This window comes from Grammomys surdaster, unplaced genomic scaffold, assembly GCF_004785775.1.
Source record: "Grammomys surdaster isolate TR1022 unplaced genomic scaffold, NIH_TR_1.0 206, whole genome shotgun sequence".
NCBI classification, from domain to species: Eukaryota; Metazoa; Chordata; class Mammalia; order Rodentia; family Muridae; genus Grammomys; species Grammomys surdaster.
In genome coordinates, this window is record NW_021604651.1 from 8,171,102 (window position 1) to 8,188,790 (window position 17,689).

At 39.2% G+C, this 17,689-nt stretch overlaps 1 protein-coding gene across 1 annotated transcript in view; it reads left to right on the top strand.

Annotated features, from left to right (window-relative positions):
• Rfx7 (regulatory factor X7) overlaps positions 1-16,914 on the top strand; it is an 80,930-nt gene extending 64,016 nt beyond the window's left edge. The window contains exons 5-9 of the mRNA XM_028771326.1: positions 1,518-1,634; positions 4,671-4,755; positions 5,553-5,760; positions 9,313-9,608; positions 10,703-16,914. Of these exons, the coding sequence (XP_028627159.1) occupies positions 1,518-1,634; positions 4,671-4,755; positions 5,553-5,760; positions 9,313-9,608; positions 10,703-13,972 (3,976 nt within the window). The 3' untranslated portion in view covers positions 13,973-16,914. The remainder of the gene's footprint in view (positions 1-1,517; positions 1,635-4,670; positions 4,756-5,552; positions 5,761-9,312; positions 9,609-10,702) is intronic.
• The last annotated feature ends 775 nt before the right edge of the window (positions 16,915-17,689 follow it).

The window sequence follows — 17,689 nt, forward strand, 5'->3', positions numbered from 1 at the left end:
CTCTTTTAGTTCACATACCATGTTTTGAAGTTTTGTTTTAACAGGTTTATTTCCTTTATTTTTCTTGTATAAAATCCCCTATGTGGTAGCCATAGCTGGAGCCTAGGTTCTTGAACAAAAGGTTCTTTGTGGGTTTTGACAAGATTATCCGTGAATTCCTGATAAGGAGACTTGGTGAACACAGTGTCATTCCTACAGCTGTAGGTCTTAGAGAGGGCATCAAAGGTGGCCTTGGCAAAGTTGCCCAGGGTGGCAATGCAGCCCCTGGCTGATGTGTAGCAGTCATCACCAGTAGCTTTTTGAGCTCAGGAGCAGAGACAATGCCAGTATTTCTAGGGGCAGGGATGAGGTGCAACAACACAGCTACAGCAGCCTGTCACCTTGCATGAAACAGTGTGAGGCTTGCTAATCTTGTTCCCCCAGTAGCCTCTCTGCACAGGGATAAATAGAGCTTGGCCAAGGTGATGGCCCCTCGGATGGTAGTGGCTACCTCCTTGGAACACTTAACACCAAGACCAATGTGACCATTGTAGTCCCCAATAGCGACAAAAGCCTTGAACCTGGTCCTCTAGCCAGCCCAAGTCTGCTTCTACACTGGCAGGATCTTTAGAACCTTGTCCTGTAGGGATGTACCCAGGAAAAAGTCAATAATCCTGGATGCCTTAATGGTCAGAGATAATAGGTGGATCTCCAAGGACTTGATCTTTAGGTCCTTATCAAGGCAGCCCAACTTGGTGACAGAGATCTTCAGCTTTACCTCCAGGAGCTCCGACCTTGACCTTGCCCCTAGAAATCTCTGCAGAAGCCTGAGGCCTCTTAATCATGGGGGAGGGGAAGAGGAGAAAGAGGACATTGTTTTGAAGATTTAAACCACCTCATGTCATTAACTGTATAATGATGTGAGTTTGGAAGTTATCTCTTCTCTGTGTGTGTACTTGTATGTATGTACAAATCATGCCCCTGCAAGATGGGCTTATGTGTATTCATTTTGGACCTAGGGTTTGACCAGAGCTGGAAACTTGTTTTTTTTTTCCTTTTTTCCCCCTTGATCCTGCCCTACTCGCTCTGGCTTTTTTTATTTATTTATCATATATAAGTACACTGTAGCTGTCTTCAGACACACCAGAAGAGGGCATCAGATCTTATTACGGATGGTTGTGAGCCACCATGTGGTTGCTGGGATTTGAACTCATGACCTCGGGAAGAACAGTCAGTGTTCTTAAACTGCTGAGCCATCTCACCAGCCCAAGTTGGAAACTTTTTGGCAACATATTTTCTATGTACAAATTTCATACATATTTCCCAGATGCCATTGAAAACAGTGTTGTAGATACTTAGAGGAAGACAAGCAAATTTAATCTGAATTTAACATGCAGCTCCCCAGAGTGAGGGTTTATAAATTGTACTGAATTACTGGGATATCCGTTGTTTCACTTTACCAAAAGTGTATTGAACTAACACCATGCTGTGTGATGTTGAATTCTGTCACTATTTGAATTGGTCTCCTTCTTTTTCAGGAGCTATTGTGACAATCTTGGCTACCACCCATTAAGTGCTGCTGACTTTGGAAAAATCATGAAAAACGTCTTTCCAAACATGAAGGCACGCCGTTTGGGCACTAGAGGCAAATCTAAATATCCTTTATCAGAATGCTGTCAGGAATCTCTTTTGGCTCATTTGCTAATGTAGGTCATCTGGCCACTACATTTAGAAATTCATTTAGAAAGTGTAAATCAACAAATAAACAGCTCAAAGTCCTTAGTAGAATAACTACAAATGCTATCCCCCCAACCCCCCACCCCCCGCTGTTACCAAACTACATAAGAAATAGTAAATGATTTGTTATTTGATTTTTTTAAAAAAAGATTTATTTATTTATGTTATGTATATGCGTACACCATTGCTCTCTTCAGACACACCAGAAGAGGACATCAGATCCTATTACAGATGATTGTGAGCCAACATGTGGTTGCTGGGAATTGAACTCAGGACCTCTGGAAGAACAGTTGGTGCTCTTAAGCACTGAGCCATCTCTCCAGCCCAGCAAATGATTTGTAAGTTAAGATTCTAATAGATTTTTATCTTTTTATCATTTTTAAGTTTTGTGTTTTATTTATTTTTTATTCATATTTATGTGTGTGTTCCTGTGCGCCACCTGTATGTGTATCACATATGCGTGCATGTGCCCTCAGAGACCAAAAGAAGGTGTTGAATTCTCTGGAACTAGAGTTACAGGTGGCTGTAAGCCTCAAGTGTGGGTGCCGGGAACCAAATCCAGGTTCTCTATAAGAATTGCAAGTGCTTTTAAGCACTGAGCTATCTTTCTAGCCTCTTGCATCATTTTGTTATTATCCAATCATCTTTACTTTAACAATAAAAATTAAGAAATGATGTATTTAGCAATTATAAATTATCAGTAAAAGTGGAGAAAGATGTTAGCTTACCTTCTTTCCCTCCTATAATTCAGAAACGTGGGAATCTCCCTGGTTAAAAAATAACTATAATATTAATAGTACACTAAAAAATGTTCTTACCTTGTAATGAAAGTCTAGTATTAACTTTTTTTTGCAACTTTTAAAGCAAGACATAGAAAAGGCCTTTTTGTGTCAGAGAAATAATATATAAGCAAACAGAAGGGGATGAAAATTAAGAATTTATTACAGATTGACCCAAGCACCTGCCACAGGCTGTCCTATGATAGCTGGAAGAAAGACACCCAAGCACCTGCCTTGGCCACGATGGCCTAGAATGGCCAGAAGAAAGACATTTAGTACCTGCCTCTGGCACCACTGCAGTGGAAGAGCGTGTGATGGAAAGATGAAAGAGAAAGTGAGACCAAGGGGGTTGTACATTGTGGGGAAAGTGGAACTAAAGACTCTTAAGGTGTTGAGGTATAGGCAGATACGTGGAGGCCATGGTGAGCTCCTTACCTGGGCTGCCACCTAGGGCCATGGTCCTACTGTAGCTGGGGTCTGTGTTGAAATCTGTGGTCCAGGTTACCACCAAAGCAGATGTCCATGGTCTGGGTTGCCACTGGGGCAGTGGCTCCTGTAGGGAGGGAGTATGTCAGGATGGTATCCAGGGCCTGTATTGATGTCCCAGGCTAGTGTTACCACCAAAGCCCATGCAGGCGTTCCTGGTTTAGACTGCTATCTGAGGCACTGTACTGAGCTGGCCCCACCCCTCACCAGCAGCCCCTAGACTGGGCAGCACGTTAGAGCAGACCCTGAGGACATGAGAGCAGGAGAATTGACCCTACCCCTTGCAGGATATGGCATTGAGTGATGTAGCAAGGGCAGTGCTGGAGAGCTTACCCAGATGGTTCAGGCACTGGAGAAACTGGTGTGCTGACTAACTCAGCTACCTTTCAGGCCCAGATCTACAGCTTTGAATTGACCCATCCCAACATCTACTGGCGTTCATCTACTGGTGTTCATGAAAGGGTGGGTCCTGCAGATCCAAAGCTGCAGGACCTCTGTGACACAGGATATCTGAAAGGAGTTCCAAAAAAAATCCAGTATTGATGATGTAGCAGAAGCCAGAGGCCTCAAACCAGACCAGTGACTCATTGCAGTGAACACTTGCAAATGAAGATGTGTGGACAAAGGGTATACTGTAGGACACACTGTGACACACTACAGCTTCCACAAGATTTTTTTTTTTTTCTCTTCTAGTTTTCTTTTCAGGGGAGGTTCCAGGGATCGAGGGTGGATACAAAGGAACGTGGTGGAGTGAATTGGGTTGCATGTTGTTAAATCCACAAAGGATCAATAAAAAGTTAAAAAAGAGAACTTACTAAGGGCTTTTGCTGCTCCTAGATTATAAAATAAAGACTATCTTTTTTTTTTTTTTTTTTTTTGGTTTTTTTTTTTTTTTGGTTTTTCGAGACAGGGTTTCTCTGTGTAGCCCGGGCTGTCCTGGAACTCACTCTGTAGACCAGGCTGGCCTCGAACTCAGAAATCCTCCTGCCTCTGCCTCCCAAGTGCTGGGATTAAAGGCGTGCGCCACCACCGCCCAGCCCTAAAGACTATCTTTTATTAGAAATGCATTCATTTCCCCCTTTCTTAGCTCATGGCCTTTTTAAAGCCTTAAGTTAGCTACTGTGGCAATGAGAGAAGAGGGCAGTAAGGAGGAAGGCCACTTTTCTAAAGGAGTCACAGGTCACCACTCTAGCCTTGTTTCCTAAATACAGACAGAAAGGTCTTGATGTGTCTTTGGCATGTTACAAGTGATAATCCTGTATGTTTCAGTGGAAAAAGAAATATAAAGGTTAAAGCCCTTGTGATACTCTTAAAGAGTTGTTTTTGTCCCTGTGCCCCAACTCAAGTTTCCTATCCCTTTGCCAGGTTTCCATCTGGTGATTCCTTCCCTCTGACCTGCTTGTTACTGGTGGCTGGCACTGCATAGTGGGAACATTTGTTCATAATGTTGTAGCAGATGATATTCCTTTATATAAGGCATTTATACTGAACATTCTACAAGAAATGTTTAGTTTTAAAAGCATTGAAGTATTCTGAGTTTCTACTAGTACATTGTGTTTTTATTGATGAATTCCCAAAGTGTATGTTATCTCCTGGTGATTTTATTCTCATTTTAAGAACAGTTCCTTCTCAAGTGCTATCTGTATAGGCAGCCCACTTAAAGTGGTTTCAACCTTAACTGTTTATCACATATTGCTACAGTGGACTAAGGAAAAAAGCTTTCGTTCATATGCCAACACTGCCCAACCTTGACTTTCATAAAACTGGAGATGGGGTAAGAATCCTATGATTTTTTTTAATAAAGAGAAATGTGCCTTTAGTTGAATGCGTTCTGTACAATATGTTGGGTAAAATCGGGAACTGAGAACTGTTCACAAAAAAAGAAGAGGGAGGGGGAAAAATCACCCACAATGGCCAAAAGATACTAGTGAAAATGACCTATCTCACCATGAAATTCAGGAGAATAAAGACCTAAGATTACTAATTTGTGGGTATGTCCATAATATATATTGATGATACCTGCACACATAAGGAAGGAAAGTTTGTAGAATAGCTATAATTTGACCTCTCTAGAAAAGAAAGCAGGGCTACTAAGCAATGTAGTTTTTATTGATACAATAGAAAACTTTAGAAATACCAAAAACGTCTATTTGTGTCTAGTTTCTTTTTGTTTTAATTTTGAGACAGCAGCTCTCTATATGGGCCTCTCTGTCCTAGAAGTCACTATGTGGATCACAGTGGCCTTGAACTCACAGATATCCACCTGTGTCTACCTCCCAAGTGCTGGGATTAAGGGTGTGGGAGACTACACCTTGATTTAGCTGCTATTTAAAGTGCTATATTCACCCTACTCTTGACTGACTGTCCTTTACAGATTCACTCTCATGTGCAAAGCTGTTACATGTCTTCCAATAGCTCCTTCATGCTGTTTTGATCCAAGAGATGTATTTTGCATCTCCCAATAAGAATACATATCTTCAATGTACTTCTCTTAATTTCTCTGAACCTTATAAGTCGTAGTTGTAGTAGTAGTATTTCATAAAGTTAACTTTTCCTCTTTCCTTTGTATAGTTGGAAGGAGTTGAACCATCTGGGCAGCTTCAAAATATTGATGATGAAGTTATCTCTTCTGCTTGCCGTCTTGTGTGTGAGTGGGCCCAGAAAGTGTTAAGCCAGCCATTTGACACAGTCTTGGAATTAGCTCACTTCCTTGTAAAGAGTCATTATATAGGCACCAAGTCAATGGCAGCTCTGACTGTGATGGCGGCAGCACCGGCAGGTATGGAAACCGACCACATTGCTATAGTCAGAGCTGGTAGCAAAAGGAGAGCTTGGGAGCCAGTAAGATGGCACAGTAGATAAGAGCACTTCTGCCAAGCCTGGTGATCTGAGTTGAAGCCAGAGGGTGAACAGAAGGCTGAAGGGAGAGAACTGACTACTGACTCCCTCCTGCAAGTTGTCCTATGACCTATACATGCACTGCCTGGTACATGTGCACCACACATGAATGAATCATTCTTACTTCAGTTCACACTAAATGTAGATGTTTTATTAAGCTAATGAAATAAAAAACTATATTGTTAAGCTGTAGAGCTTAATCTTACACTTGTGAGTGTTGCTCTGCTAGAATAAGCCTATTTGAATTCCCTACCATACCTTTTTATGGCTGTTTTTAAATGTAAAGAAAATATGTATTTTTAAGTCTATGTATCTAAATTAGTTAAATGTTAAAATTAAAAGAAGATTAAATTTTAAAATTGTGTGCGAGGCTCCTGCCCCAGAAATTAATCTTGTAAATAAAATGATCTTTGAGCGCCATTGACTGGTTTCCTAATTTCATAAAGAAAATAAACTTTATGAAGTAGTACTATAAAATAAAAAGAGGTTTGTTTTTGGTTGTTTGGTTGGTTAGTTAGTTCTTTATTTTTGAGATGAGTTCCCTCTATTACTAGAGCTCAGGCTGTCTTGAGACTAAACATAGAAATCCTCCTGCCTCTATCTCACAGGTATTACCACCAAACCTGGCTGTAAGAGAATTTCTTTAATGGCAGTTTAAGTGATAATTTTAATTCAAAGAGAAGTTTTTGGAATTGACAACTTTAGCAATTAACATTATTGTTGGACTATCTGATGCATTCCTAAATGAATAGCTGTGTAGGATATCAATTCTCATGGAAATTTTTAAATGCCTTAATTCACTTATACCAACAGATTGTAGAGTGAATAAATTATATTACCTTAGAAATTTATTTCTGTGAAGAATATTAACATGAAACTTGTTCTCCAAGTCTTCTAAGTTAAGTCTAAATATTTTAAAATCTGCAGTACATTTATTATGAATAGAATTACTGTTTGTGCTGTGCATGAGTGTATGTAATCTCTCCTTTTAATTTTATGGCCAATTGAGAACCAGTATCAGCAAAACAACCTCTCACAGTTCCTAGTCACAACTTTTCCTTCCTGAATATAAACTGTATATGACCAAATCTGACTTTTCACTTAATTAGACACAAGCATGGTATTGCCTAGTAATACTAATGTGTGTCACTAAGTAGCTCACATATATGTTAGCTCCCTTAATTCCCTCAGCAGACCTATGACAAAGTGATGCTCAGTCTAGGAAACAGACTCTGTGAGGTGACATAGTTTATCCTTGGCCAGATAAGTAATGCAACTAGGATTTGAATACTGTTTGCCTATCTCCAAAGACTGGGTTACCTCAGTTATTCACACTACCTTCTTATCTTCTTGCAAAATAAGATTTTGAAGGGTGTAGAGCCTTCAGAACACTCTGTAATCTCTCTTAACTATCCCCACTGACAGTTGCAAGGGTATCTTTGTGGATGGGAGCTTGAATTCTTTTTTTTTTTTTTTTTTTTTTCTGTGATGGAGGCAGCGCCATCTGTTTCCCATTATTTGTGAGATTGACCGAAAGAGAATGAAGGAATTTTTGAGGTATAAGTCTAGTAAAGTAGAGAGATGGCTCAGCAGTTAAAAGCACATGTTGCTCTTTCAGATAACCTGGGTTCTATTCCCAGGACCCATATGGCAGCTCACAACCAACCATCTGTAATTCCTGTCCCAGGGGATCCTAAGACCTCTTCTGACCTTTGCAAGCACCAGGCATGTACATAATACACATAAGTACTTACATGAAGGCAAAACATTCATATACTTAAATAATAAATAAATCTTTTTTTAATAAATAAATCTTAAAAATGTACTAAAAATTAAATGTGTGAACAGGTGATTTCTATTTTTAGAAGCAACATATGAGAACACAAAACTTTTTACTAATTATATCATTACCGAAAACACATTCAAATCTTGAAATTTTGTTCTCAGCTGTTAGTAAATTTTTAAAAGAATGTTAATGATAAGTTAATTTTCATCCTTTGAAGGCAAATTATTTTTTTTTATGAATACAGTGTCCATCTTGAGGAGGACAGGTTGTGTTACAAATGTCCTTTTTGTAAGTCAGCTGCTTGGAAATCATTCCTGTCCAGAAACACTGCCAAGAGGACAAGACAGAAAGCTGTGAGCCATTGGCAGAGGCTTTCCTGGGTGCAGATGCTGGCAGGAACGCTGAAACCAGAGCCAAGGGGAGCAGCGAGGCTGAGTTCAAAGAGAAAAACAGTAATTACAGTATTTAATAGAAAAGGAGAGGATCAAAAAATGAAGGATTACTGACCAGAGTTTGCAGAAGAGAATTCCTCTGTCTTTCTCTTCTTCCTAGCCTCCCTCCCCCACCCGCACCAAGTTGTGGCTGTTACTAGAGTGTTAAAGAGCAGAGCCTGGCTAGGGACAGAAGGCAAGGTGCAAGATCAGGCTACCCTACTCCTCCACAGCACACTGGGACTTTATAACTAGTGCCACTTCCTGAGCATGAAATGAGCTTTGTAAAAAGTATTTTTATTACATACTTAGTTTTCTTAAAATTTATATCTTGCTTTTTCTTTTTTTTTCCTGCTATCTTACTACTTTTAAAAAGGTTTCTCAGTGACACTTTCAAAATGCCTTAACCTTAGTGTTACTAAGAAACTCTGCTTCTTTGTTTTGTTTTGTTTTGATTTGATTTGTTTTGTTTTCGAGACAGGGTCTCTCTGTGTATCCCTGGCTGTCCTGGAACTCACTCCGTAGGCCAGGCTGGCTTCGAACTCAGAAATCTGCCTGCCTCTGCCCCCCAAGTGCTGGGATTAAAGCTACCACTGCCCGGCCTGAAATTCTGCTTCTTAATTTCTCTAGGTCACACTGGAATAATCATAAAGTAACAATTAAAATAATGGTTCATACTTTTGTGAATTTCTGGTAAGATTAAGAACTTGTTATCCCCACATAAATTAGGCTATGGAAGTGGTTTTAGCAAATATTTATTAGGTTATCCTGATGGGCTAAATATTAAAATTATGAAAATATTAATTTCATTCTAATTACAGAAAGGGTAGGAAAATTTGCTGTCATCTAATAAAATGTAAAAATGCTTTGTTGGCATGTGTTTTTCTTTGTGTTCCCACATTTATGATACAGATAATCTTTTTAAATTGTCTGCCATTGTTTACTTAACTGAAATTGGCATGGTAAAACCATATTTTAAGATGTCAAACTCTTGTTGACAGATGTTTATAAATGGAAGTCTGTTACTTTGCTTTGTAAGTAAGTGGTAAGTTAGAACGTGCTGGCTTTAGTAGCTTTGTAAGTAAGTGGTAAGTTAGAACGTGCTGGCTTTAGTAGCTTTGTCCAGCAGATGGCTACATAGTCAAAGAAACTGAGTAATACTGCCTTCCACAAAAGACAGTATTTAGTTTTATCTTTCCTTTGTGTTTATTTTCAGGACTTAAAGGAATTCCCCAGCCTTCTGCTTTTGTACCTACAGCTGAAAGTAATTCCTTTCAACCTCAAGTAAAGACTTTGCCGTCTCCAATTGATGCTAAGCAGCAGTTGCAACGGAAAATTCAAAAAAAGCAGCAAGAACAGAAACTACAATCCCCATTGCCAGGAGAATCCTCAGCAAAAAAAACAGAAGGCACTACAGCCAATGGAGTGGCTAATCTACCCAATGGAAATCCTGCAATCCTTTCTCCCCAGCCCATTGGGATCGTGGTGGCAGCTGTCCCTAGTCCCATTCCGGTAATACCATTAGAGTTTGGCCTTACTGAGATAGTAGAAAGTCATTTATTTTATTAGAAATAGCAGGTGAGAAGATGCAAGGGTCATAAACTGGTTTTATGACCAGACTACCCTTGGTCATTCATCTTTCATTCCAAGTGTTCATTGCTAATGAAAAGCAAACTCTAAACAAAACTGAAGATACAAAGGATGAAGACTTGTAAAGTGTATATATAAAGTCAGAACTTTAGTAAGAATAAATTCATTTAAAAAATTTTTTCATCCCTGGCTGAGTCAAGAAACTTTTGGGAGCCTAAATGTTTTTCTTAATATTAAACTAGATCAAATTTTAATATATTATTAATGATTTTAAACTTTAATGTGAGCCTACTTCTTTGGTTGGCTGGATAGATATAGGAGTAGAATACTGTTCAGGTCACCACCACACAACTAACATTATGGAGGGGCTTTTCAAATGAAAGTGTATCCTACTAAAGTATAAACCTTACATTATTATTGGTATTATTATTATTATTAAGGAGATATTTTCTCTCAATTTTTCTTGTTACCAGTATCTTCATCATTGCTATTCCATTAAAAATTTCAATGTCTGATTGCCATACTGTTCACCTGAGAGCAGATTCCAAGAGGCCTTAGTGTTGTCTAGGACCTCCTTATCCACAGTAGCTAGTTACTAAAGTCCAGGGCAAATCTGAACTGTTGAAGACTCCCCAAGAGTGAGCTGTGTTGTTAGAAAAGATTCCACTGGATACTTTAGGGTTTACCTTTCTTCATGATTGTATCTCTTATCTCTGTAACCTCTTTAACCCACTCATTAGACAAGTATTTGTCATAGGTATGAAGTATTTTTATTTTAACTGGGCAGTAAACCTAACTTTTTTTACATGTGTTACTGTATATATAAGTATATTGCTTGGTGGTTATATTTGTTACAAGTGTATTTGTGTACAAAATAATCCAAAAGAACTATCTTCTAACACTAAAATGACCTTTTTTTAAAAAATTAACACTTAATAAGTCCTTTAATACTATACATATGTACTGTTGTATCCTAGACTTATAAAATGGACTTTTGATTTTCTACCTTTTTGCAGGTCCAGCGGACGAGGCAGTTAGTAACTTCACCAAGTCCGATGAATTCTCCTGATGGCAAGGTTCTTCCCCTCAATGTACAGGTAGTCACTCAGCACATGCAGTCTGTGAAACAGACACCAAAGACTCCTCAGAACGTTCCAGCCAGTCCTGGTGGGGACCGTTCTGCCCGGCACCGCTACCCTCAGATCTTACCCAAGCCAGCAAACACCAGTGCGCTCACCATCCGCTCTCCTACTACTGTGCTCTTTACTAGCAGTCCCATCAAAACTGCTGTGGTACCTGCATCACACATGAGTTCTCTAAATGTGGTGAAAATGACAACAATATCCCTCACACCCAGTAACAGTAATGCACCTCTTAAACATTCTGCCTCAGTCAGCAGTACTACTGGAACAACAGAGGAATCAAGGAGCATTCCTCAGATCAAGAATGGTTCTGTTGTCTCTCTTCAGTCTCCTGGGTCCAGGGCCAGCAGTACTGGGGGAACTTCTGCTGTGGAAGTCAAAATGGAACCAGAAGGTTCATCAGATGAGCATCCTCTACAGTGCCAAGAGAACTCTGAGGGGACTAAAGCTCCCCTGATAACATCTAGTGCCCTTTGGGGCCAGAAAAATAATGCAGATGGAACAGTACCAAAACCTAATGAAGGTGTCACTGAAGTGAAAACAACTAAAGTCTGTGACCAGAGGACCAAATGTAAAAGTCGCTGTAATGAAACTTTGCCAGGCATCTCAGCAGGCAATAATCAAAGCACTGTTACTCTCTCGGTTGCTACTCAGAACTTACCTTTCACCAGCACCAGCTCACCATCTAATGGTGACTCAGTAAATAAAGATCCTAAAATATGCACTAAAAGTCCAAGAAAACGACTGTCTGCTACACTGCAAGAGTCTCAGGTGCCTCCTGTAAAGAAACCAATTGTGGAACAGCTTTCTGCAGTTACTATAGAAGGTCAGAAACCAGGCAATGTTAAAAAGGACCAAAAGGTTCCACATTCAGGGAAAACAGAAAGTTCAACAGCAGGTGCTCAGATTCCTAACAAGGTGTCAATCAGTGTCAGTTCACACATTATAGAAGATCAGTCCTTGAACCCTACTCTTGTCACTAGTGAATCAGTTCTGGAGCAGCAGGCAACGCCATCATTGTCTCCAGATGTAAAAGTAAAACTTGAAGGGAGTGTCTTTCTCTTGAACCATGAGTCAAAATCAGATGGCAACTTTAATCGTAATGAATGGCAGCAAGTTACTAAGGATTCTGACTTCATAGCTGCTAGCTGTGAGCAACAGCAAGATATTAGTGTTATGACAATTCCTGAGCATCCTGACATCCATGATTTAGAGAAATCTGTTTGGGAATTAGAAGGGATGCCGCAGGACACATACAGCCAGCAGCTACATAGCCAGATACCAGAATCTTCTCTGAATGAAATACAAGCACAGTCTTCAGATCAGTTGCCATTGCAATCCGAACTGAAAGAGTTTGAGTCTTCTGTTTCCCAGACAAATGAAAGCTACTTTCCTTTTGATGATGAACTTACACAAGATAGCATTGTGGAAGAGCTGGTGCTTATGGAGCAGCAGATGTCAATGAATAGTTCACATTCCTATGGTAACTGCTTGGGAATGACCCTTCAGAGTCAGTCAGTAACTCCAGGAGCTCCAATGTCTTCTCATGCTTCCAGCACTCACTTCTATCATCCAATCCATAGCAATGGCACTCCAATTCACACACCTACACCCACACCCACTCCTACACCAACTCCAACCCCAACTCCAACCCCAACATCTGAAATGATTGCTGGGTCTCAGAGTCTGTCACGGGAGAGCCCTTGTTCCAGGCTTGCCCAGACAACACCTGTGGATAGTGCTTTAGGAAGTAGCCGACACACACCCATTGGTACTCCTCATTCTAATTGCAGCAGTAGCGTCCCTCCAAGCCCTGTTGAATGCAGGAATCCATTTGCATTCACCCCAATAAGCTCCAGTATGGCGTATCACGATGCTAGCATTGTCTCAAGCAGTCCTGTGAAACCAATGCAAAGACCCATGGCCACTCACCCTGATAAAACCAAGCTTGAATGGATGAATAATGGGTATGGGGGGGTTGGTAATTCATCAGTTTCTGGTCATGGCATTCTCCCAAGCTATCAGGAACTAGTAGAAGATCGTTTCAGGAAACCTCATGCTTTTGCTGTACCTGGACAGTCATACCAGTCTCAGTCCAGACACCATGACACTCATTTTGGTCGTTTGACTCCTGTCTCTCCTATACAGCATCAAGGTGCCACTGTAAACACCAACAAGCAAGAAGGGTTTGCAGTTCCTGCTCCTCTTGATAATAAAGGAACTAATTCATCTGCCAGCAGCAACTTCAGATGCCGGAGTGTGAGCCCTGCTGTCCATCGCCAACGGAATCTTAGTGGAAGCACCCTCTATCCTGTGTCTAATATCCCACGGTCTAATGTAACCCCCTTTGGAAGTCCAGCAACCCCAGAAGTTCATGTTTTCACAAATGTTCACACAGATGCATGTGCCAACAACATAGCTCAAAGAAGTCAGTCAGTTCCATTGACAGTCATGATGCAGACAGCCTTCCCAAATGCTCTGCAGAAGCAAACAAACAGTAAAAAAATCACTAATGTTTTGTTGAGTAAACTCGATTCTGACAATGATGATTCAGTGAGAGGTTTGGGAATAAACAACCTACCCTCCAATTACACAGCCCGGATGAATCTCACTCAGATTTTGGAAACTTCCCCTGTTTTTCCTAGTGCCAATTCACAAAATATGATTGATTCCAGCACTTCTGTTTATGAATTCCAAACACCATCTTACCTCACCAAAAGTAATAGCACCGATCAGATCAGTTTTTCTCCTGGAGATAATCAAGCACAATCTGAAATTGGAGAACAGCAGTTAGATTTCAATAGCACTGTTAAAGACCTGTTGAGTGGAGACAACCTGCAAACCAGCCAGCAGCTGGGCGGTCAGGTGGCGTCTGACCTCACCAGCACTGCATCTGATTTCCCTAGCGACATCAGGTTGTCTTCTGACCTCTCAGGCAGCATCAATGATTTGAACACCTTAGACCCAAATCTACTATTTGATCCAGGTCGTCAGCAGGGACAGGATGATGAAGCCGCACTGGAAGAATTAAAGAACGACCCACTGTTTCAACAGATTTGCAGTGAGTCAATGAACTCTATGACTTCATCAGGTTTTGAATGGATAGAAAGCAAGGACCATCCTACTGTTGAAATGTTGGGATAAATTGTGTTTTATAATATGTAGCACACTGTATCTAAAGACATATGTATTGTATTTGTCTTAATGGAAGTGCCTCCCGCAGCAGAAACACTATTAATTGTGACATTTTAAAAGCGTTTGCTGCAGAAGTGGTTTCTTCTTCAGTAGGAAATGGTTAGACTTGCCTCAGTTCTGGACACGTTTCTGAAGACAGTAGGCTGTAGAACAAGTATTAGGTTTTAAATTTTATAATGTTCCCCATTTAATCACATTTGCTAGTAAAGAGTCCAGCTTTTTACAAGAGTAGTCTGGGTCTTTATTTTGTATAAGTTCATTTTAACTCACCAGTTGATCTACACAGAAATTAAAAAGACCATCCATTTTTAGTTGTAGGCTGTTTTTTGTTGGCATTATCCTTTACGTATGAAATCATAGCTAAGGTAAACTGTAGGCAAGAGAGTCTTCCTTAAAACAGGGATAATATTCAGGTTATTATAAATATTTAAGCTTGAAACATAAAGCTACTGTAGGATGAGAAATCTCTGTAGGACTTTTTGGGGCTTCAGTACCATTTACTCCCACAATGAAGGGCTTATTTAGGAGAAAATAATGGAAAATAAACGTTAATGTAAGGAAAGTAAAAGCTGCACTAAAATTTTTAAGAGGAAAACTAGTAGCCATTTATTTGTGACATTGCATTAGTCCAATTTTAGAAGGTGGCTTTTAAAATGGAGTCTCCAGCTCATGCACTCTAGCTTTCCCTCTCTCTGCCTCACTCTGTTTTTCCCCCTCTCCCTTCCCCACCTTTCTTCCCTCTTCTTCTCTTCTTCCCTCCCCTTCCCATCTCTTACATACACACACACACTAGACATTAAGATTTAATAGAAGAAATACAAGCATGTTAGAAAATTGTCTTGTGTTTTATTATTTGCTTGCTGAGAATGGAGTGTTAGAAGGAAAATAGAGGATTTTATTTCTTTTTAGTTTCTTTACCACACCTCCGTGTACATACTGAAATTCTACTGAAGAATTAATTATTTTTAATGTTTTCACCATGGTATCCTTTAGTAATCAGCTTTCTTCCTCCTCAGTTTGCTGACTAACTCCTTCGATTTTCTGAATGTAGTAATGCAGTTTTATCATGGATCAAAACAACAAGCAGGAAAGAGATAACGTTAAAAGCCCAGCAAAAAGCATGTCTTCACTTGAGGTCTAAAGCCTCAGCTCTTTACGTCTCTGATAGAACAAAGGGGATGATGATAGTACTTGAAGAGAGGAACATTGTATTACATGCTTTATTTATTGTGGTGGACACAGTTGCAAAAGAAGCAAAGCACTCAGGATTTGTTTTAAAGTGTTTCTCTGTGGCTCCCATTTTGTTTTTTGAATAATATTTATGAATTTCATGTTAACACAAAACTAGTAGGCAGCTCCATTTAAGTGAGTTTCAAGATAATTTTCAAAGAGATATTAAAGTTAACCTTAAGTTCTTAAAAGATAACATGAAAACATTCACTGTACTCTCCTGACTAGCCAGGCTTTTTCTTTTACCTTAATTCAAAAATAAATCAGAAGACTACAATCCGAATATTTAACAAATATGATAGAAGGGTTAATTTAATAAGGGTCCATTGTTCAGCAGATTAGAAAGTAGGGTATTAACATATTCTAATAAATCAATGGTGCTAGAGTTGGCTCAGAGGTTTATCTATGGATATGTCCTAGTTACTGGCATATGTGTATGTCTGCTGTTAATTTGATTTAATGATTTGTTAGATTTTTTCTTGATAATAGTTATTTCTTCACTGTACATTGAGATACAGAACTACTGCACACCAAAGTATGTAATACCCAAAGGAAACTGTGTGATTTCTTCTAACAAATGATGGGAGCCTTTCTCAGTGAGATATTCTGAAAAGGAGACTTTGAGGCCATTCTAATCCCTTGTTTACATTGTTAGCTTCCTACTAATATAAAAATAATGGAAATCTTTTTTTTTTTTTTGATAAAAAAAAAAGTATAGAGACTGGAGGATTTTTACCCTCTACCCCCTGTACAGTATTGCAGCAAACTCTTTAAATTTGGCTGAATTCGTCCAGCAAACTTTTTGGGGTTCATATATTGCACTAAATTTGTTGAACCTGTGGTAGGCACATCTCTTAGGATAAATGCAACCAGTACAGTCCACAGATTAAAATTTTTAAATGTGTTTCAAATATGAAAAGACAAAATATCATCAAAGTGACAGATGAAATTGTCTTATGTAGCAATGTGCACTGATCTCAATGAGATATTTCTATTTCTTATTCTCTTACACGAGAATATTGCAGCAGGAAGAATTAAGTTTAGTTTGCTTCACCATGTTAATACATGATCACAAAATGTGCATGAGTGTTCTTGACTTATCTTGTACAGTAATACTAGGTAATCCTGTAACCACTTTTTTTCCCCTCTTGGCTGTATTGAAACTGGCTCTGTGTTAACCAGGTGAGCATAGTTATTCACAGGTTATTTTGCTTTTTTAATGTTTACTAATTCTGCTTAGTTGTTGAGTATGTTCTTTCTTTGAATTTTTTTTTCATTGTTTTGATGTTTGAAACATTTTTGCATACTGTTTTATCATGATAAGACTTCATGAAGTAAATAATTTTGCATATAATTGCAATAAGCACTGACTTTTGAACTGAGAAAGAAGGAGTGTGTTTTGTGCAGTGCATCTGAGGTTCAGATAACAGTCTTGTACTACAGTGTGCTTACTACACCAGAGGTGACGAAAGCAAGCCCTGTTGTGTGTTTTCTTTTAGTGCAGAGTCAGACCCTGGTGCTTTGTTGTCTGTTGTACCTGCTGAGACTACAGTAGTTGAGCATCGCATAGTAGCATTTCAGTTCTCTTTTTTTATTAAAAGTGCTCAAATTGTTTTTTAAATGTTTTCAGAAACAATTAAAAACATTTTATATTATACTGACTGGATGTTAAGATGATTTATGGGATGTATTTTTATAGACAATTTGCCATTTTATAAATATGTACATGATGCTGTATTTTCCTTGAACTGGTGAAATGGGGGCGGGATATAAAAATAATACAAGGCAAAATGTGCTACATCTCTGCTGATCCAAAAGAAATGACAGCTCTGTCTCTCCACTCTCTGGAACTCTGTCGCTCACTTGAATTTTGTAGCAAGTGGTACATGGCATAGAGTTTATGCTATCCAAAAGGCCATCTCATTTTTTGTTTCACATGGTATTTGATTTCAGATGTTAAATTGAGGACTATCTAGGTTGCTGTATTTCAGGAGCATTGACTACAAAAATGAAAATATCAAGTCCGAGATATGTTCACGTGTACAGAAATTGTGGGTAAGAACATAGGCCATGGCAGGCAGAAGATACCAGAAACTTCACCTACTAAAAGTCTTGGAACCAGGGTGTAGGATGGAATTTGGTCACTTTTAATATAAGATCAACGAGAACCAGTATCTTAGAATATAACATAATAGACATGTCCTCAGTCAAACAGACCATGTGCCTGAATATACAGATCTCTGTATAGCTTTGACAGCCCAGCTATCACCCCTGAGCTTGAACCCCAAGTTTAGACAGATATAAAGCAGTCACAAAGAAATTGAGAAAGAATATGAGTGAATTACAGAAAACTCCTACATAGATTGAACCTACAAACCAAAACTCCAAAACACTTTGAAAGTAACTCTAAAAAAGATAAATCTCAAGACAAAACCA